This window comes from Phoca vitulina, unplaced genomic scaffold (genome assembly GCF_004348235.1).
Source record: "Phoca vitulina isolate PV1807 unplaced genomic scaffold, GSC_HSeal_1.0 scaffold56, whole genome shotgun sequence".
In the NCBI taxonomy this organism is placed as follows: Eukaryota; Metazoa; Chordata; class Mammalia; order Carnivora; family Phocidae; genus Phoca; species Phoca vitulina.
Window position 1 is genome coordinate 452,429 of NW_022589759.1, and position 21,831 is coordinate 474,259.

General features: G+C 47.1%; 2 protein-coding genes across 9 annotated transcripts in view; one reads left to right on the plus strand and one right to left on the minus strand.

Moving 5' to 3' along the window:
* Positions 1 to 407: 407 nt before the first annotated feature.
* LOC116622973 (basic proline-rich protein-like) lies at positions 408 to 3,143 on the minus strand. The gene is made up of 3 exons (XM_032389792.1): positions 3,138 to 3,143; positions 1,633 to 1,752; positions 408 to 1,481 (listed from the first exon to the last, which is right to left on the minus strand). The coding sequence occupies exons 1-3, from the start codon at positions 3,141 to 3,143 to the stop codon at positions 408 to 410; spliced, it is 1,200 nt and encodes a 399-aa protein (XP_032245683.1).
* ANKRD11 (ankyrin repeat domain 11) overlaps positions 768 to 21,831 on the plus strand; it is a 188,624-nt gene continuing 167,560 nt past the window's right edge. For all 8 annotated transcript variants that reach the window (XM_032389919.1, XM_032389917.1, XM_032389923.1 and 5 more), the window contains exon 1: positions 768 to 862. The gene's annotated coding sequence lies outside the window, so the exon portion shown is untranslated. The remainder of the gene's footprint in view (positions 863 to 21,831) is intronic.

Here is a 21,831-nt window from a genome sequence, read left to right on the forward strand (position 1 = left end):
GTGGGCCCCGGCCGCGGTCCGCCCGCACGAGGGCGCGCCGCCGGTCCTCCTCAGGCCGGCTCTAGGCGGGCGCGGGCGGCGGGCGGCGGCCTAGCTCTGGGGACCGGGCTCCGGGACCCCGGCGTGGGCGATGCGGCCATACGGCCGACACCTCGCCTTCCAGCTCAGGGGACGCCAGACCCTGGCTTTCGATCGCCTCCCTCGTCGCTTCCGGCATTTGGAAAGACCAATCGTCACGTCCGAGAGCAAAAGACCCGCCCCCCCGCGACGCAAGCAGCCAATCCAGCTGCTCGTTACCCTAGCGTGCCGTGCGCCCGGACGCACGACCTAGGCCAATCCGTTCCGGGACGTCCTTCTAGTCCCGCCCCAGGCCTGTCACCGCAGCTGTCCCTCTCGCCACCGCCCCTTCACCCCCGCCGGCGCACTTCCTCCCCGACGCCGTGACGTGCGCAGCCCTGTGCCCGGCCGCAGCGGGCCAATGGCGGAGGCGGATACGGCGGGCCAATGGGCGGCGGCGTCTCATGCGGCCGGCGCCCGCCGCAGCCGCCGCCGGGTCCCGGAGCCAGAGGCCGCCGAGCCGGAGCGCGATGGAGCGAGGGCCCCAGGCGGGGAGGCGCCGCCGCCGAGCGCGCGGCCCGACGTCCCCTCAGTGAGCGCCCGCGCCGCCGCGGCGCCGCCCGAGCCTGGCCGCGCCCGAGGGGCGGGCTCGCCTCCCGCCGGCCTCGCCGCTTCGCCGGCGCTCGGAGCCCGCCTCCGCCGCCGCCACCGCCGCCTTCCCGCTCGGGCCGGGAGACGGGCCGGGGCTGCATGGCCTCGCCCGCGCGCCGCCGCTGAGCCCGCGGAGCCGTGCAGCCGGGAGCCGGTGAGAGCCGTCGCGGGCCGGGGCGGGGGGCCGGGGCGGGCTCCGGGGCGTGGGGGCCGCCTTGCGGCCTGCAGGCCTCCCCTCCGGGCGGAGCAGCACGACGGGCGCCGGTGGGCCCAGGGGCCTGAGGGGCCGACATGGGGCTCCGGGGGGCCCGGGCAGCCGTGCGAGGCTGACGCGGGCTCCTGGGGGGCCCAGGGCAGCCGTGAGGGCCCGACGGGGGGCTCCGGGTCGGCCTGGAAGGCCCGGGCAGCCTTGAGGGGGCTACGGGGGCTCCTGGGGGGTCTGGGGGGCCCGGGGCCGCCGTGAAGTGCTCCGGGTGGGCCTGGGGGGTCAGGGGCAGCCGCGAGGGGCTTCGGGTGGGGCTCTGGGTGGGCCTGCGGGGCCAGGGGCAGCCGCGAAGGGACTGACTGGGGGCTCCGGTGGGCCTGGGGGCCCAGACAGCCGTGAGGGGCTCCGGGGGCTCTGGGTGGGCCTGCGTGGCCTCAGGGCAGCCGTGAGGGGCCGACAGGGGCTCCAGGTGGGCCCGGGGGGCCCGGGGCAGCCGTGAGGGGTTGAGGGTGGGCTTGGAGTTGGGGGCTCCGGGCAGCCGTGAGAGCGCGGCGGGGGCCCCGGGCACCTGGGGAGCGGGTGCGCCGACCTCTGACCCGAGGGAGGGGTGCCTTCGCGGTGTCGGTTGTAGTTGTTATTCCCAGCGTCCCTATTATTATCACTGTTTTGAAATGGGAGCAGGCGGCTCTCGGGCTCCGAGCCGGAGGGGGCGGGCGAACCGGAGTCGTGAAGGGAGAGTGGGGGCGCCGGGGGTGCAGGCGGCGCGCGTAGGCCCGCGGAGGGGCAGGAATGCGGGGCAGCGGCGCGGGGGTGTCGTCTCGGGGGGAGGGTAGGCGGGCCTGGGGGGCGGGTGGGAGGGAAGCGGTGGTGGCGGCGGCTGCAACAGCAGTCCTTGGCCTCAAGGAACAATGTGAGACGTTGCCTGAAATGTTAATTTCCGTTCCTCATTTCATCATCCCCTGGCAGGGCGGTAGCTGCGAGTGTGAGAGAGTGAGTGTGTGTGTGTGTGTGTGTGTGTGTAGGGTTGGCCTTGCCACATGGATTCAGTACCCTCTCAAAGAGGGATTGTGCTGTGAAATCTTGTGTCTTTGCTGTTTGGGGGGTGGAGAAGTCTTAGTTTTTCTTGAGGTCTGCTCGTTTGCTGGTGCCCCATCAAGGTTTTCTGCTTCTCTCATTCTTTTGGAAAGCCAGTCTTGTATCTCAGCTTCCAAGGTTTTTGGAAGAGGCTTTGGGAGATGAAGCCGGCCTAAGAGGGCCCTGTGCTTTGAAAACCATTTTCTCTCCAGCAGTTAAGATGCATCATGCCTAGGTTTCGTGATTCCTACAGGTTATAGAAAGTTTTATATTCCTTTGCAAGAATAGGATGGTTTTGCACATTTCCCGGTAGTAAATTAAGTTTCAGGCTTTCTTGTAAGGTGAGAGTTTTTAAAGAGATCTAAGCAGTATCCTTAACATCCCATTTCAACTGAGGAGTGAAAGTGTGCACAGTTGTTGAATTGCAAAACTTAGAATATTTCGGTATGTATGGGGGATTGATGAGAGGCATTCAGCAAAAACGATGTAACATGATATTGCTGGTGGAAAAAGTGCCATTGACACAGTTGCTATTTTTGGTTTGTGCAAACCCAGTCAATGGCATAACTTGAATAGTTCTAAATCAGAGACCCTGAGACTGTTTATTTGATGCCTTTGGGACCTTGATTTCTCTAACTAAATGTTGCTGTCCTGGAAGACTTGTTCTGTTTTGTGTCTTTTGGGACTGATTGCACAAGTACTGTGATATTACTTTGAAACTGTAGTTAAAAAAAGAAAAAGGAAAAACATCTTGCTCAACTTTGATTGTGACCCTTGAATTGGATCCCTATCTTGGTGTTTCCTCCCCCACCCTCCATTCAGCTGTTGTTCTCTCTTTCTGTAGTTTTGTGCTGAGGAGCAGGATCTCATTTGATAGGCTGGCCCTCCTGAATGGGATGGGAGGAAACAAAGACCAAGTAACTATGACATTTTTCTGTGTTCTTTGTGCATGCCTCTTGAGTTAGTTAAAAAGCTGCCCCAAAATATTGCTAAATTTGATCCAAATTTGAAACTTTCAGAGGTTTTTAAATTCTGAATATTTTTAATTGTGGCAAAATATAGATAAAATTTACCAGAAGTTTGTGTTTAAAGGTGTCCCATAGTCTTGAGTTCCTCATTTTCAGTTCTGACTTTGTGTCCGCTTCCTTACTTGCATCGCCCTGTGGGATGTTCTTCTCTAGACCCGCTGTGGACCAGCCATGCTAATCACATCGCACTGGCAGCGCCTTTCATTTCTCGAAACCAGATGGGCTGCTTATGACTAGTGGCTGTCATGTTAGCTGTAATTACAGTGTTGGTACAGTGACAGAACTTTCAACAGAGAGTTAAAGAAACCATGCTATTGTGTTTGAGAATATTTTTCAAGAAGCTTTGTGTGCCTTGGGTTTTTAAGTATATTTAACATAGTAGGGTTATGTTTTATCCAATATGTGGCTATTTTGCATATGGGCAATGAGCCCATTATCAATTAAATAACATAATTAGATAGTGTCAGTAAATGCTGGTTCAGAGCATAATCTGCATTTGTTGCCAAAATAAGTGTTTTGATCTGTCCATTACCCTGTGTAAGTCCCTTCATCCCTCACGTGGTAAGTGTAATGGATGAACTTTCTTTAATAGCAAGATATTTGCTAGTTAATAGGTGAAAATGAGGATGCATTGCTTGTCTGACTGCAAGCTGTGTCAGTTTATGACTGCTCTTTAGTCACTGCCTTGAGGGGGTTGAGCTTGGCCTGTTGCATAAACTTCCTAAAAAAATTGGATGAATTCAGATAACTAAAAGTTATTGTCTTGAAATTTTTCAGTATGTGTTCTCTTAATTGTATTTCAGATAAAACTTTTGTGCAAGTCAACTTTTCTAGTTTTACCTTAAAGCTATATGAAAGAGGGTGTCAATCCTCAGCTCCTGGAACTCAGGCAGTTAGAGCTAATCAGCATAGAAAGCCTAAAAGGCTTAGGAGATGATCCACGTTAACGACTACTTTGTTAATTCTGATGAAGACATTTCTATTAAGAAGTGACTCTTTTTCTGTTTGATGGATCTTATTCATGGTATCTTTTAAGCTGAGTCAGACTGATTTATGTGTTTCTGTGTCTTTTTTTGTTATTCTTCTGTGCTTAATTCTGCTCCTCCTTCCCATTTAATACTCTCTTTAAATAGTGTTTTATATATATAGTAGAGCTGCAGATGTTCTTTATATGGTAAGGTCTCAAGTGATTATTAACAACCTAACCCTGATCTGATTGTATGATATCCCCCCCGCCCCCCAAGCCCGCTCTGTGATCCCCTGTCACTCTTGCCTTAACTCCTGATGCTCTGGCTACCTTGGCCTTCCATTTCCTAGATTGGGACATGTGCTTTATTCTCTCATGGCCTCGACACATGCTGATACTCTGGGCCAGGGTCCTGCTGCATGTCCATCACTGCCTCCCGTGCAAATCCTCCCCCCTCCACATCTACAAGGTAACTCCCACTCAGCCTTTGTGTCTTAGTTAAATAATGCTTCCTCTTAGCCTTCTTAATCATCATTCCCAAGGAATATATGCCACCCCACCTTGTTAGGGCCACCGGAACTTAACACATCTGATCAAGTGTCTAACAGATGGTTTTGGTCTGTCCTTGTGAAAGAAGGGCTGGATGCTTAATGACAATAAGGATGGTCTCCGATCACTCAGGGCCCAGTCTAGGGTATGACATTAGTCATGGAATTGGCTCAATAAATAGTTGTTGAATTGTTTAAAGACTGTATACAGAAGTATTTGAATAATTTTGTTAGGAGAAACTTGGGATCATGAACTTTGATTTATTTGATTGACTAGGAATAATGCTATGTGATTTCAGCCACTTTCCCATTTGTTCTCATTATAAGTTTTCCTTTACAATTGAGGTAAAGTTGTGGGACATGGCTTTTACAATTGGCACAGGACAACAGATAAAGGAAAATAATTAACGGGAAAGTTGTCTTTGTGGGAAGGAAAAAGAGAGCCTTCTGGAAGCAATTTTGGTAGGGCCGCTGCTTTTGGGGGCCAGGATGAAGGCTTACTGAGTGTAGTTTGCTGCTGCGGTATTTCGTTTAGAACTTTGAGCACCTTCTGGCCCCTTGTAACATAAGCAGTGGTTTAGTGTGATAGTGGTGTATTTGGAAAGTTTGAGCATTTTATCTTACCTTTTTTTTTTTTTAAACCTCCCAAGCTATTGTAATAAGAAAGTACCGGAGCTTTGAGACCATAGCTTCTGTTAAAATATAAATTCTCCATAATGGAGGTGGCCCCTTAATATCCCTCTGACCTCAGTTTTAAAGCATTTTTTAAAAAAGATTTTATTTTGAGAGAGAGAGAGAGAGACCGACCGCAAGTGCGAGGAGGGGGCAGAGGGAGAGGGAAAGAATCTCAAGCAGACTCCCTGCTGAACACGGAGCTCGAAGAGGGGCTGGATCTCATCACCCTGAGATCACGACCTGAGCTGAAATCAAGAGTCAGCTGCTTAACCGACTGAGCCACCCAGGTGCCCCCAGTTTTAGCATTTTAATGAAGAAAAAAGTGATCTCTCTGGAGGGAAATACACCAAAATGGAGTTGTGTGTTATTTCCCCCCCCTTATGTTTTGTAATGTTATGTAATTGGCAAAAAGGTTGCTTTTGAAAAGACTATGGGTATAATTTGGGTGATAGAGACTTGAGTTTTTGGTTTGGATAACAGGGTTGAATTTGTGGTTTTAATGTTTTAGGTAGTAAGGGCTGGGTGAGGGGAATTGGTTGTGGTTGAAAATATTTAGAGGCACCATTCTAAAACTTAAGAAATCCCACAGTTTTGAAGCTGGTTCAGTGACTGAAGAGTTAAGTGGGTTTTCAGTGTGAAAATAAAATAAGTCTTTCCCATTAATACAGCTGAAGTTTTCAGGGGCTGAAAGGACTGGAAATTCTGTCGCTGGGCCGAGGCTCATTGAGCACTCCCACCCCCAGCCTAGGTTGAGGTGGTTGTGGGAGTTACAGTGTCCTTACCGGCTGGCTGAGGGCAAGACCCAGGTTGCCCGCTCTGCCCTTGGCATCTGTGCAGTGAATTATTTATTATCCTGAAAATCTGTAGGTTCTCTTTTTTCCACTTGTAGAGACCAGCGTGCATCGGTTCACTATATAAAAATGTTGGCCTTTTCTCAACATAAAACATTTTTTGATCACTTAGATCAGAATTTTTTGTCAAATTTAAATAAAATTCATGAAAACCCTCTGTCTTCCAGTTACTTGTTTAACTCTGTAAAATGGGACCTTTTATTTTTTATTTTTTTAAAGACTTTATTTATTTGACAGAGAGACAGTGAGAAAGGGAACACAAGCAGGGGGAGTGGTAGAGGGGGAAGCAGGCTTCCTGCTGAGCAGGGAGCCTGATGGGGGACTCGATCCCAGGAACTTGGGATCATGACCTGAGCCGAAGGCAGACGCTCAACGACTGAGCCACCCAGGCGCCCTAAAATGGGACCTTTTAGAATGGCTGGAATTGAAATTTAACTTGTAAATGCTTAATAACTTTGTGATATCGGAAGTTAGTTTTCGTCTAAGATGTAGCCACTAGAGTTCTTTTCTCAGGGCGTTAATAGAAAGTGCCCCTCCCTCCCCTTCTCCTGATGGCAGGCGCCAGAGCCAGAGTGCAAATGTCCTGGAATAGTGAACATTTCTGAGTTCTGAGAGGTTGCATAGGGTGCTTGGTTCTTAAGGTTTTGGCCAGAGTTGTGATTGTTTTATTTTCCACTGCATTCATACCTAGCAAAGTAAGAAGACTTTCACTTAATTCTGGGTGATGATGTCAGCTTGAAATCATTATGGCTATACTGTGTAAACTTATCCAAAATAGAGAAGGTGAGAGAAGCAGTGAAGAACCTTAATTCGAGCGGTGAGCCTTGCTGGCATGTACCACGTTTCTAAATGTGGTTTTACATCCTGTAAAACAGGAAGTAAAAATAAAAAACAACAAAAAAACAAAAACCCAAAGCAACACTCTTGAACGAATTTTTTTTTTTAAGACTTTATTTATTTATTTGACAGAGGGAGACACAGCGAGAGAGGGAACACAAGCAGGGGGAGTGGGAGAGGGAGAAGCGGGCTTCCCGCCGAGCAGGGAGCCCGATGCGGGACTCGATCCCAGGACCCTGGGATCACGACCTGAGCCGAAGGCAGACGCTTAACGACTGAGTCACCCAGGCGCCCGAAGGAATTTTTTTTTTTAATTACAAAAACGCCTGGCTAGTTAAAGATTGTGCAGAACACTTAAAAACAAACAAACAGACTCATCTTTTGGATTATAAAAAAGCAAGCCCAGCCTTATGGGGTCTGGAACTGCCAAGAACCTGCAGTGTCCTAAGTGCTCCCCAGCCCCTCAGGTGGTTCGGATTTCAAGGACTGTTTAGAGCTTGTGAATTCTTTGCTAGAGGTAGAGGATTTGGATTACCTTCATAGGTATTTCCATTACTTTGAGAGTAATTCATCGGAGATTTGAAGTTTTTTAGTTTAGAGATTAGTATATTAAATATGCTAACACTCAAAACTTTTTCTTGTAGGAACATTTTTCTCCAACACTTGAGAAAGGTAATCTTTGAATTGTGTCCTTTGTCTTTTAATATGAAGCTTAGAAAAGTGATCCGTGCTTTTACTCAGTTTGATTTTCGGCAGATGCAACCTTAATGGGATTTATGTGGGAACTTTGTTTCTCCTCAGTGAAGTGGTTAGATCGGATTCTGCTAAACTTGGCTTCTCATCGGATGACTGACGTGTCGAAGATGACTGTGGTGGAGCAATTTTAATGTTTTGAAAAAGGACCTTGAAGTAAAGACTAATGGTACAGTGAAGTGTTAGGAGGTTGGGGAGAACATCTTTGTTCTAGAATTTAACCCGTAGCATCCCCTTTTCCTTTCCTTGATAGTTTTCTCTGAAGCCCCCAAGTGTGTTGGCTCAAGGGGGCTGGGGGGCAGAAGGCGATAGAGGGTGTGCTGTGTTGGAGAGGTGACCCAGGAGGCTGTGAGGGCCGAAGGAAGACGCGTGCACTCAGAATTTGGAGACACGCTCGTGTGTGTGTATTTCACTGGTGCCACTGCTCACTTTCTATAGCTGTTGTAACAAATGACCACAGACTTAGTGGTTTCAAACAATACACCCTGATTATCTTAACAGTTCTGTTGATTAGAAGCCTGACGTGAATCTCCCTGGGCTAAAATCAGGGTGTTGGCAGGGCTGGTTCCTCCTCCGGGCTCCAGGGGGGAGACTCTTTCCTTGCCTCTTTCATCTTTTAGGGGCTGTTCACATTCTTGGGCCTATGACCCCTTTCTCTATCCTTAAAGCCAGCAGTGTTGCCTCTCTCTGACCTTCCAATGTGACCTCTCCATTCTACTCTCTCTTCTGCCTCCCTCTTCCACTTTTGAGGACCCTTGTGATTACATTGGGCCCACCTGGATAATCCAGGCTGTGCTCCCTGTCTGCTGATTAGACCTTAATTCCATCTGCAACCTTAATTCCCCTTTGCCGTGTGACCTAAAATACCCACAAGTTCCAGGGATTAGAATAGGGACACTTTGGGAGCAGTGTTCGGCGGCCACACTAGGTTCCCCATGGATGCGGTCATAACAGATGAGCCTGGATCCGGCTCTGGTGCTTTGTTCGGCTCGCCAGGACCGTGCTGGCTTTAGAGACACTCTGCCGTCAGCCCCAGCCAGTGTAGTCTGGCATCGGTGGGGATTTAGTGAGTGAGGTGGGAATACCTGTTCTGCACGAGGTTTTGCCTTTTTTTTTTTAATTTTTATTTTGGAATAATTTTACATATACAGAAGTAGTGCACACAGTAGTAGAATTGGGAGTGGGAGGAGTTCCATTCTACCCTTTATCCAGGCTCTTGAATGGTGACATCTCACATAACACTGCTGAGGTTGTCAAAGCCAAGAAATCAACATTGGTACATTACTATTTTTGTTTTGAAGATTTTATTTATTTATTAGAGAGAGAGTGAGCGAGCACGAGTGGGGCCGCAGAGGGAAAGGGAGATGCAGACTCCCCACTGAGCATGGAGCTCGAAGACTCAAGGCTCCATCCCAGGATCCTGAGACCATGACTTGAGCTGAAGGCAGATGCCCAACCGACTCAGCCATCCAAATGCCCCTGTACATTACTATTAATTAAACCCCAGACTTGGGGCACCTGGGTGGCTCAGTCGTTAAGCATCTGCCTTCAGCTCAGGTCATCATCCCCGGGGTCCTGGGATCGAGCCCCGCATCGGGCTCCCTGCTCTACGGGAAGCCTGCTTCTCCCTCTCCCACTCCCCCTGCTTCTGTTCCCTCTCTCGTTGAGTCTCTGTCAAATAAATAAAATCTTTAAAACAAACAAACCAACCAACCCCAGACTTCATTTGGGTTTCACCCATTCTTCCTCTGAGGTCCAGGATCCCACATTACATTTAGTTATGTCTCTTTAGTCTCTTCCTGTCTGTAATAGTTTCTCAGGTCTTTCCTTGTTTTCCATGACCTTAGCAGTTTTGAAAAGTACAGTCTTTGTTTTTATGTCTTTGTAACCATTCACCCATTTGGCACAGTTACAAAGCGCGCCCTACAGCTGACTTCTGGTCTCTTAGACTACTTTTCCAAATGCGGACTGCTGTATAGTAGGGGAACAGTCTTGTATCTTTTTTGCAACTGGAGTGAATTACCCGGTTTATGGAGGGGACTCCCAAGACTGGATGAACCTAGCCTTTCCCACGTTACGCTCATTTAGTTGCTGTTATTCATTGCTGCCAGGCTGTGTGGTGCGATGTGCAAGGAGGACTGAGACATGGCCCTGCCCGAGGTTGGGGAGGAAGAGAGGCACTGGGTGGGGGGGCTGTGACACGAGGTAGGAGTACAGGGGAGAGAAAGCATGTCTGGCTCTGAAGTCTGGGAGATGTCATGAAGGAAGTGTTATTTAAGAATCGGTGAGATACCAGTGTGCAGGAAGCAGGGTGAGGCCGTCAGAGACTGTGGGAATCACTGGGAGATGGGCTGTAATGTGGGAATGTCAGTAGACCTGTTTGAACATGTAACCCTTGAAAAAAATAGTAGCAGATAAAGCTGGGAAAACGGACTGGACTCCAGTTGTGTAAGACTGGGCCTGCTGAGGAGGAGGCGTTCCATGACCTGTGGCAGGAGGTGGTGTGTCTGAGTTTGAAGGTGGTGGACCAGCCTGATGGAGGTCAGAGTGGCTCTGGGAGAGGGCTTTGCCGTGCTCTTTCTGTGTTGGGAAGTCACGACACAAGGAAGGATGGTGTCTAGGAGTGGGCTGCCGCTCTTGGAGGCAGGTGAATGCCAGGTCACCCTTGTGTCTTGTTTGCCCTTCACCCCACTGCCCTCCACTTCAGGTTTAAAAGAATTCTCACCACAGACACTATTGTAGAAAGTAGGAACACCATTTTCCAGGGAAGAATGTAAAACAGCTAGTTAGAAATGGATGATGGGGTTTAAAATTTGTTGTAGTAATAAAACTTGAATTCAAATAAGTAGCAGAAATGCCCGTCTCAGAAAAGTCACAGGGGAGTGAAGTGCAGGGAACAGAGGCTGGGGGAAGGCCTGTCGGTGCAGGGCAGCCTCCTGGGCGGGAGGAGGAGGCTCTGGCGTCAGAGAGGGCTGGTGTGGTCCACGACACTCCTAGGAGGATCTGGAGAGCCTTGAAATAGGGAGGGGGCTCTTCCAGTGGGCTGTGCAAGCACCGTGTGAAGACTTAGCAGTGGTGTTTGTATAGAAATGTTGGGAGAGGAGAGGTGAGTTGATTCAGAGTGGATGGAATGGGGCAAACAAGTGATGGGCAGTCTTGTGAAGGGACAGCAGAGGTGATGGAAGAGAGGCAGGAGGGGGGCTTGGGCGTGGTCTCGTACCTGCAGCATGCCCCCCTGGATGCAGCGGGCCCTGTGCACCTGTGACGAACCCACATGCTCCTCTTCTCATGGTGCAGTCTGACGGGCAGGGGCCAGGAGCCCGGGCTTCTCATGTCCAAGACAGAGTCTGGTCAAGACAGTATAAACTGCAGGCCAAGGATAATAGTTTTGGGTTCGTATAGGAGGGGCTAGAGATTTGGGGGCTGGAGAAATAGCCTGCTGAAGCTACTGGTGCAAGCAGCATGGAAGGAAGGTATTTGCTATCTTGTTTTTTGCCCAAATACTTTGTTAGACTTTTTTTTTTTTTTTTTAAGATTTTATTTATTTATTTGACAGAGAGAGACACAGCGAGAGAGGGAACACAAGCAGGGGGAGTGGGAGAGGGAGAAGCAGGCTTCCCGCCGAGCAGGGAGCCCGATGTGGGGCTCGATCCCAGGACCTGGAATCATGACCTGATCCGAAGGCAGACGCTTAACGACTGAGCCACCCAGGCGCCCCTAGACTTTTTTTTTTAAAGATTTTATTTTATTATGATTATTTTTAAAAGATTTTATTTGACAGAGAGAGACACAGCAAGAGAGGGAACACAAGCAGGGGGAGCAGCAGAGGGAGAGGGAGAAGCAGACCCCCCCCCCCCCGCCCCAAGCAGGGAGCCCGATGTGGGGCTCGATCCCAGGACCCTGGGATCGTGACCTGAGCCTAAGGCAGACACTTAACGACTGAGCCACCCAGGCACCCCTGTTTTTTTTTATTTTTTTAAAGGTTTTATTATTATTATTTTTTTTAAAGACTATTTATTTATTTGACAGAGAAGTAGCAAGAGCAGGAACACAAGCAGGGGGAGTGGGGAGAAGGAGAAGCAGGCTTCCCGCTGAGCAGGGAGCCCGGTGCAGGGCTCGATCCCAGGACCCTGGGACCATGACCTAAGCTGAAGGCAGATGCTTAATGGCTGAGCCACCCAGGTGCCCCAAAGGTTTTATTATTTGAGAGAAAGAAAGCAGGAGCATGGGGAGGGGCAGAAGTGGGGAGGGAGAGGGAGAAGCAGTCTCCGTGCTGAGTGCAGAGCCTGATGCTGGGCTCCATCCCAGGACACTGAGATTATGACCTGCGCTGAAGTCAGACGCTTAACCGACTGAGCCTCCCGGGCACCCCGATTTTCTTTTATTTTTTAGGTAATCTTTACACCCAAAATGGTGTACAGGGGTTACAACCCTGTACCATAACATTAACGGGGTTACAACTCCAAGATCAGGAGTCACATGTCCACTGACTTGAGTCAGCCAGGTGCCCCTGTACTTTGTTAGACTTATGTTGGACTTGTGTTTGTTTTGTATCTTACACATATATCAACACACGTATCAATAGCTACCTGATCAATATTTGCATGACAGATCAGTATTTCAAGTTAGGGACTTAAAAAACAGGCTTAATGGCCTGCAAAAAGGAATAATACTTGTGAGGAGATCTATTCCATGTGAGAAGCATGTACTATGTTAAACCTGTGCCAAGCACATTTACTGGTGTAAGAGTTTTCCTGAGTTACTTCAAGTTAGCAGAACGTAGCCTTCATCCTGCTCAGTCACAGCACTATTTACCATGTGCTGGGCTAGAAGAGCTTTGTCCTAGTGTCTGTCTGCGGTTGGGGCAGTAGTGAAACTCCGGGCATCCGGCTCAGGCAGCCTTCTGTTGGGAGGCTGTCTCTCTTGGCTGCCCTGTTTCTGTCAGGACTCTAAATTGAATGTAGTTCAGTTGCAGACGCAGAAATAAATGGAGAGCAAAAGTCAGTGTTTCGGACAGCCTGACCCTTGCAGGTGCCCAGGGCCAGGTGCTCTTAAAGGGAGTTGCCTCAGGGCCAAGGATGGCCTGCCTGTGTGTGGTGTACTAACTTTTTTCTGTTGACTTTTACTTAAACTCTCCACAGTGCTAAATCCCCTTGTTACCAGCCCCTCCGAAACACTACTGCATTTTACCGTTTCTCTGGTTGGCAGCTGCTGCTTTGATAGAGAGACATTATTTCTATAGTTGTTTACACTGTCACAGAGCTAATCCGGCCACTGCTTCTTTTTCCTTTTTTTCTCTTCCCTCTTCTCTTCTGTCTGTCTTTCTGTCTTTGCATTTAGAAGCTACAGAACAGTGCAGTCTGGATTTATAGATTACTGGTGTCCCAAACGCCAGTGTTTGATGACTGGGCCAGTCACAGCAGGGATGGGGGATGGGACTGGAAAGTCAGTGGTCAAGGCTGTTGCTCACCCTAGCTGAGGCTGGCTTGTTACTGTTTGTCCATGGATACTTTTGAGGGCTGTGATTTCAGGTGCCTGGTGTAACTGAGTGATTTTAAGTTTTCTTTCCTGTATGGGGCTGTTTCTCAAATGTTACAGTATAATTAAGCAATAAAAATTACTCTTTGGACTGTAAAATGTGAGAATCAAGTTTGTTCCAGATGTTAGTGAGTTTATGTTAATGTTTTATTGTTAGCATCATGTTATCACTGTGTTCTCTCTTCTTGTCTCATGGAGCTTTTTCTTTTTTTTTTAAGATTTTATTTATTTGACAGAGACAGCGAGACAGGGAACACAAGCAGGGGGAGTGGGAGAGGGAGAAGCACGCTTCCCGCTGAGCAGGGAGCCCAATGCCGGGTTCGATCCCAGGACCCTGGGATCATGACCTGAGCCGAAGGCAGACGCTTAACCATCTGAGCCACCCAGGCGCCCATGGAGCTTTCTTTAATAAAGAAGTTCGTGCACAGCAAAGGAAACCATCAACGCAATGAAAGGACACCTTATGGAGAGAGAAAATATTTGCAAACCATGTATTTGATGAGGGGTTAATATCCAAAAAAATATAAAAAATTCATACAACTGAATAGTTAAAGAAAAGCAAACAAAGCAACCCCAAATAATGCAATTTAAAAATGGACAAAGAACCTGAATAGACATTTCTCCAAAGAAGATCAATGAAAGGCCACAGATACATGAAAAGATGCTCAGCATCGCTAGACAACAGGGAAATGCAAATCAAAACAACGAGATACCACCTCACACCTGTTAAAATGGCCATAATGAAAAACATAGAGATAACACATATTGGCATGGATGGGGGAAAAGGGAACCCTTGTGCACTGCTGGTGGGAATGTAAATTGGTACAGCCATTATGGAAAACAGTATGGAGGATCCTCAAAAAATAAAAATAGAATTACCATATGATCCAACAATTCCACTTCTAGGAATATATCCAAAGGAAATGAAAATACTAACTCGAAAAGATATCTGCACCCTACGTGCACTGCAGCATTATTTAAATAGCCAAGATGGGCAGACAGTGTAAGTGTCCCCTCAGCAAGTGAATGGATAAAGAAGTTGTGGTGTATATTGTATATATACAATGAAATATTATTCAGCCATAAAACAGATGAGGAAATCTTCCATTTGTGGCAACATGGATGGACCCTGAAGACATTGTGCTCAGTGAAATGTCAGTCAGAGTAAGATAAATACTGTTTAGTCTCATTTAAATGTGCAGTCTAAAAAAACAAAAACCAAACCCATAGAAAAAGAGATCAGGTTTATGGTTACCAGAAGCAAAAAGTAGGGGAGAGGGACTGGAAGAAGGTGGTCAAAGGCACAAGCTTCCAGTCAGAAGATAAAAAAGACTAGGGATGTGATGTACGACAGGGTGACAAGAGTAAACACTGGTGTATAATGTATAGGACAGGTGTTAAGAGTAAGTCCTAAGAGTTCTCATCACAAGGAGAAAAGCTTTTTTCTTTCTCTCTTTTTTAAAAGATTTTATTTATTTGAAGGAGAGAGAGAAAGCATGAGCAGGGGGAGCGGCAGGCAGAGGGAGATGCAGGCCCCCAGCTGAGCAGGGAGCCCAATGTGGAAACTGATTCCAGGACGCTGGGATCATGACCTGAGCTGAAGGCAAATGCTTCACCAACTGAGCCACCCACATGCCCCGACTTTTTGTTTTGTTTCTTTTTTATTTATTTTATTTTATTTTTATTTTTTTAAAGATTTTATTTATTTTTTTGACAGAGAGAGACATAGCGAGAGCAGGAACACAAGCAGGGGGAGTGGGAGAGGGAGAAGCAGACTCCCAGCTGAGCAGGGAGCCTGATGTGGGACTCGATCCCAGGACCCTGGGATCATGACCTGAGCCGAAGGCAGACGCTTAACGACTGAGCCACCCAGGCGCCCTGTTTTGTTTCTTTTTTAAACAAGATGCCCCCCCCTTTTTTTTTAAGATTTTATTTATTTGAGAAAGAGTGAGCATGAGTAGGGGAGGGGGCAGAGGGAGAAGCAGGCTCCCCGCTGATCAGGGATCCCAATGTGGGACTCGATCCCGGGACTCCAGGATCATGACCTGAGCCGAAGGCGGTTGCTTAACCAACTGAGCCACCCAGGTGCCCTACTTTATTTTATTTTTATTTTAATTTAATTTTACTTTATTTTTAAAGGTTTATTTATTAGAGCATGAGAGAGTGAGATCATGAGCACGGGGGATGGGTAGAGGGAGAAGCAGGCTCCTTGCTGCAGGGAGCCTGATGCGGGACTTGGTCCCAGCACCCTGGGATCATGACCTGGGCCAAAGGCACACGCTTAACTGACTGAGCCACGCAGGCGCCCCGTGAGATATTTTTTCTATTAAGTCACATTTGTGTTATTCAGGAGGCAGACCTCCCTGGTAATACGTGTTGTGGTGACTCTACTCTCTCCTGAGGTCAGTTACCTGATACCCAGAAGTCATAAGGACTGTGGGAGCCGGGCGATACATTGTCCATACAGTTGTCAAAGGTGGGATGTTTACCTGGTTTGGGTCATTTCACGTGAGGGCCCATGTATGTTTATGTAGGATGGCTCAGTTCTTGCACATTTAGTTTTCCGTACTACCTCATTGCAGAAAACTTGGGAATGATCAAGGTTTCCTTTCGTTGAGGTGTGGCTCTTTGATGTGAGAGTTATGGGAGTAAGGGTTTTCATTAAGCACGGAGACTGTTGATGAGAAGTCCTGATGTGGAATTTCCTGGAAGAAGCTGCTGGCTGTTGTGGACGGTGCCAGGTGTGCTAGGAACTGTTCTCCACCAGCCATCAGGTGCGAGGAGAGAGCGTAAGCCCAGGGAGGAGCCTCCAGCAAGGATGTGAGGGTACGAGGACACTGCTTATGTGAGAAAGACCTCCAGGTTGCTTCTTGGGGACGGTCCATGAGACCTGAGAGCTGGCCTCTTTGGGACACTGCGTGCTGACTTGGTGGGCCCAGGGAGAATGTTTTCAGGTGGGGTGGAGACGTCAGGTTGGTTAATGGTGTAGGGGTCTTTCTTCTCTACTAAGATGTTTGGAATAGGTTGTCTTATTTTTATATAGATTTGAGAGATTTCAAAAGAAAAATACACCCCAGGGGCGCCTGGGTGGCTCAGTCGGTTAAGCATCTGCCTTCGGCTCGGGTCATGATCCCAGGGTCCTGGGATCGAGCCCCGCATCGGGCTCCCTGCTCAGCGGGGAGCCTGCTTCTCCCTCTCATTGTGCCTCCCTGCCCCTGCTCGTGCTCTCTCTCAAATAAATAAATAAAAAATCTTAAAAAGAAAAAAAAAGAAAAATACACCCCAACAACTTGGCTTTACTTATGCTCTACTTTTTGTCTCTCCCTGTTGGGGTGATGGTTCATAGGTGCACTCCTGTTTGTTGGACCCTGGTTATAGACACACAGCTTGACTCATGGGGGTGTTTCTTGGCTGCTGCCTGCCAGCCCTGAGGGCCTGCGTGTGTGCTGTTCCCCACAGTCCAAGTCCAGGCTGGCTGAGCAGGTCACTGAGCTGCGCCCACTGGTCCTTCGTGTCCTGGCAAAGACTAGTTAGGAACTGTTCCTGAGAAAGTAAAACTTGGAGCGCTTGAGTGGCTCAGTCAGTTGAGCATCCGACTCCTGGTTTCGGCTCAGGTCATGATATAATGGGTTGTGGGATCCAGCCCCGGTCAGGCCCTGGCGCTCAGCGGGGAGTCAGCTTGAAGATTATCTCCCTCTGTCCCTACCCCCCTCCAAGGAAGTAAATAAATCTTAAAAAAAAAAAAAAAAAGTAAAACTCAAAACCAACTTACTGTGCACTCCCCATGTTAAATCCTTAAAAAAATTTTCTTTTGTTTTTCTTTGGAAGCCATAATAAATTGGATATATAGAAGAATACGTACCAAGAAACAAATGTGAGGTCTAATTTTTAACATTTAAAATGTATGTATCGTATTTAATAATTGTAAAACTATTTTACTGTGTGCTCTTTTCCATGAAGCACAGTTAACCATGTCCCTCTCCCTCTGCCTGCAGCTCCCACTGCTTGTGCTTGCTCTCTGTCAAGTAAATAAAATCTTAAAAAAAAAAAGATTTTGATATTTCTTCCTCAAAGCTAAGTACTTGATATCAGGTGAGTCAATTTAATGAAAGAGGTGTCTTCAGATGTGGTAGAAATAAACTAGTTACGAGAAGGGTGATCCTCATATATATATTTTTTAAGATTATTTGAGAGCAAGCACAAGCAGGGGGAGGGGCAGAGGGAGAGGGAGAAGCAGGCTCCCCGCTGATCAGGGAGCCTGATGTGGGACTTGCTCCCGGGACCCCGGGATCATGACCTGAGCCCAAGGCAGATGCTTAGCCTCCTGAGCCACCCAGGTGCCCCAAGGGTGGTCCTCATTTTAAATACTGTAATACTTAGCCAGGTTTTTGGGGAATATTTTGGAAAGTTCTTACATGATGGTGTTGATTTTTGCCTTCTACAAGTCTCCCCTCCTGTCCCAAAGCAGAGCACTCCTATGAAGCTTTTCCTAAGGTGAAATGGTGTAAAGTGAGGAAGTAGTTACCATTAATTTGTATGGAAAAAATTTTGAGCATTCCCAGACCCAAAAAAACCTCTGTAGGCTTTTCTCATATCTCAGGATGCCTCTTGCTAATGGATACAAAAAATAAATGGAAATAAAGCACAAATGTGCAAAGATGCAGTTCAAAGCTCTGGAGGCATGCTGAGATTCTGAGTGTAGTTCCTGGGGAAGGAGTTGGCTGGGGCCCCTCTGGCATCTAGGGGTCTGCCTCTATCATGGCTCGCTGCAAAACCAACGCTGAATTCTATTTTTGCTTTTTGCCCTCTTTTGTAAAAGTGAAAAGCCTCTTTGGATTTCTTTTGTTAGTAAAAACTGGTACTGAGGTAGGTCTTTAGTAACAGCCCAGTGTCCAAGGAGAGCTACACCTGGTCGTTTTTGGCGGGAGCTTTCTCCAGGTCCTATTTGCTGTAGAGTTGGGGGTTGTGACCTTGATCTATGTATTCATAAACTTTTCCCATCTTTTTTTTGTATTTTTTTTTTTTTTTTTACTGTGATAGAATATGAATAACATAAAATTTACCCTTTTAACTACCTTTCAGTGTCTAATTCACTGGCATGTTAAGTACATTCACATTGTTGTGTAATAATCACCCCTATGTCCAGAACCATTTATCACTCCAAACGGAAACTCTGTCCCCATTAAATAATAACTCCCCATACCTCTTCTCCCAGTTCTTGGTAACCACCATTCTACTTTGTGTGAATTTGATGACTCTAGGTACTTGATGTAAATGGAATCATCAGTATTTGTCCATTTGTGTCTGGCTTATTTCACTCAGCATCATGTTGTCAAGGTTCATCCATGTCGTAGCAGAACTTTCTTCCTTTTTAAGGCTGAAGCGTATTCCATTGGATGTATGGACCACTTTTGTGTATCTGTTGATGAACGCTTGGGTTGTTTCCATGTCTTAAACGTTGTGAATAATGCTGCCGTGGACTTGGGTGTACAAATATCTGTTCAAGTTCCTGCTTTCAGTTCTTTTGGGGATATACCCAGAAGTGGAATTGCTGGATCATATGGTAATTCTATGTTTAACTTTTTGAGGAACTGCCAAAGTGTTTTCCACAGCAGCTGCACCAGTAACACATTTTTTTAAAGGAGCATTCGTTTTTGACTTTTTATTATAAAATACAGAAAAGTAGACAGAATGGTAAAATGAACATTCTGTATGTATCATTTAGACTTAACCATTAGTATTTTGCTGTATTTGCTTTATTATTTGTTATTTTTTAAAAGATTTTTAAATTTATTTATTAGAGAAGGGGGGGACACCATAGTGGGGGGACGGAGGGAGGGAGAAGCAGGCTCGCCACTGAGCAGGGAGCCTGATGTGGGGCTCAATCCCAGGACCATGACCTGAGCCGAAGGCAGATGCTTTTCCGACTGAGCCACCCAGGCACCCCATTATTTTGTTGAAGTATTTTATTATTTAAAGATTTATTTATTTATTTATTTGACAGAGAGAGGGACACAGCGAGAGAGGGAACACAGGCAGGGGGAGTGGGAGAGGGAGAAGCAGGCTCCCCACTGAGCAGGGACCCGATGTGGGGCTCGATCCCAGGACCCCGGGACCATGACCTGAGCCAAAGGCAGACACTCAACGATTGAGCCACCCAGGCGCCTCTGAGGTTATGATTTGAATTGAAACCAAGAGTGGGACACTTAACTGACTGAGCCACCCAAGCGCCCCTTTTGTTGAAGTATTTTAATTTTTTAAAAGATTTTACTTATTTATTCCAGAGAGAGAGAGTGAGAAAGAGCATGAGCAGGGGGCGGGTGGAGGGAGAAACAGGTTCCTCACCGAACAGGGAGCCTGATGCAGGGCTCAATCCCAGGACCCTGGAATCATGACCTGAGTGGAAGGCAGACGCTTAACCAACAGAGCCACCCAGGTGCCCCTTTGAAGTATTTTTAAGCAAACTATAGATCTGCAAAAAGTTCATTTAGGCCAGTTTCTTACACAATCACATTACCTTTGTCACACTTAACAGAATGAACAATAATTTTCTATCATCTAATACCTAGTTTATAGAGTACTTTTATTAATCAGTTTTGTAAGCACTTACTAGTTCAGTAAACTTGAGCAACAGATGAGTGTTTTCTCCCGTCCCCAGCCTTTTAGTATGAAACATTTCAGAAATACGGAGAAGCAGTGGGAGTACAGTGATCACCTGTGAACTACCATCTCGATTCAGGCTTTGTTAACATTTGCTATGTTTGCTTTACATACCCATGTGTCATGTTGTCTGACAATTGAAAGTAAGACGTCGACCTCAGGACACGTCGCCCTCATCGACCTCTCTGTGCAATGCCCCCTCCTTCATACTGCAGCACCACGTCACACCCAGGAAGGCATTTGATACAGTATAATCCACTGGGTCCCTGATCCTAGCTAACCTACACGTGTGTTCTTGCCATTCATATGCTTGTCTTTCATGTTTTTAATGTCAAGTAACCCTCCTTGCTTTGTTTTTCTTCATGAGTCCAGACCAGTCATCTGTAGACAGGAGGGCATTCTTGAGTTGTCTGGCTTTTTCCTGCTTGTGTGGTTTCACTTGTTTCTTGTCCTGTGTTTCTTGTAAACTGGAAGTTTGTTTGAAAGCCTTGATTAAAGTTAGATTAAACATTTTTACCTACATAGGTAAAATTTTTGGTTCAGAGTATTCATATAGTGACAAAGGATCACCCTATAGATTACTTCTTGGTTGCAGAGGTCATGTGTTTCTTTTTAAGTGGGAAGACCTAGTGGTCCCTACCTTATTAACCAGGTGATCCAACTCGTCATCACTAATACTGATAGCATCATCTATGAGGTATTCTTACCAAATGTTTAACCTGTGTCTGTATTAATGACCATATGCAATGAGGAAACCTTGCTTGGATCCTGGTTTGGACGGAAGGAACAAAATGGCTTTTAAAAAATGTTTCGGGGGGGGCCTGGGTGGCTCAGCCGTTAAGCTTCTGCCTTCGGCTCAGGTCATGATCCTAGGATCCTGGGATCGAGCCCCGCATCGGGCTCCCTGCTCGGCGGGAGGCCTGCTTCTCCCTCTCCCACTCCCTCTGCTTGTGTTCCTGCTCTTACTGTCTCTCTCTCTCAAATAAATAAAATCTTAAAAAAAAAAAAATGTTTCGGGTTATATGTCAATTATACCTCAATTAAAAAATGGGGATACTTGTACATTTAAATATGAACTAGGTATGAGATGATGCTAGTAATTGTTAGTTTGCTTACCTGTGGTGGTTCTGTGGTTTTGTTGGAGTAACTGTTCCACTGATACGTAGATGGGGAGGAGAGAGGGTGCGAGCCCTTGAGTCCGTGTGGGGGCTAGCACACGTGCACTATGCTAGTTTCCCACCTTTTCCATGTTTCATATGTTCATATAAACACTATAGGAGAAATACTTTGCAGGTGATGCTTATGTGCTTCATATCGCATCCATTTGCTCGGGTATGTTTAGCATCCTAAAGCTGCGTCCTTCTAATGATAGATGAGACCAAGCAAGACTAAAGAACTTTTTTCTCACTTTGTTTCTTAAGCTACTTATTTTCATTAATAGATGCTCATGAAGTAGATTTCCACCCATTTTTCCGGTTTTACCCTTAACTAGCTCCAAGCCTGACGAGCTCCGTGCCTTCCAGATTGCCAGCCAGATCTTGTGTGCTAGTCTGTGCACATACGTGAGATGGGTCTGCAGAGAGATGTGAAGTCAGGACCATGTCTGGCCTGTGCCCCAGATCTTCTGATGTCCCTGAGAGTGCCATATTCCTAGGGAAGTACAGGGAGGACGTGATGTGGGGATGAGGGGGAGGGTGTGCTCTGATGTCTGCTTTCCAGTGAGTGCAGCGGACACTAGGATGGTGGCTCCAAATGAAGAATTAAGGACACTTACAGATGTCTATGTTAGGTGACTTAGGTCTGGCCCACTTTTATTGTAGAGAATATGTAAGTAACTCGAATAGTAAAAATCTTAAGTTGATAGAGGTTGGCCAGAATTTTCAGGTCAAATAGGAGAAAACAGAAGTCTCTGTACTTAGAGCTTTTAAGACTACGTGGTGATGTATGGATTGATTCTGTTGTGAGAACTAAAATTGTACATTTTCTT

Coding starts and splice junctions, on each gene's coding strand:
- LOC116622973 (XM_032389792.1), bottom strand. Junction 1,482..1,632: donor ACTCTCCCTTCACGACTCCG/GTTCGCCCGCCC, acceptor CCCGCTCCCCAG/GTGCCCGGGGCCCCCGCCGC.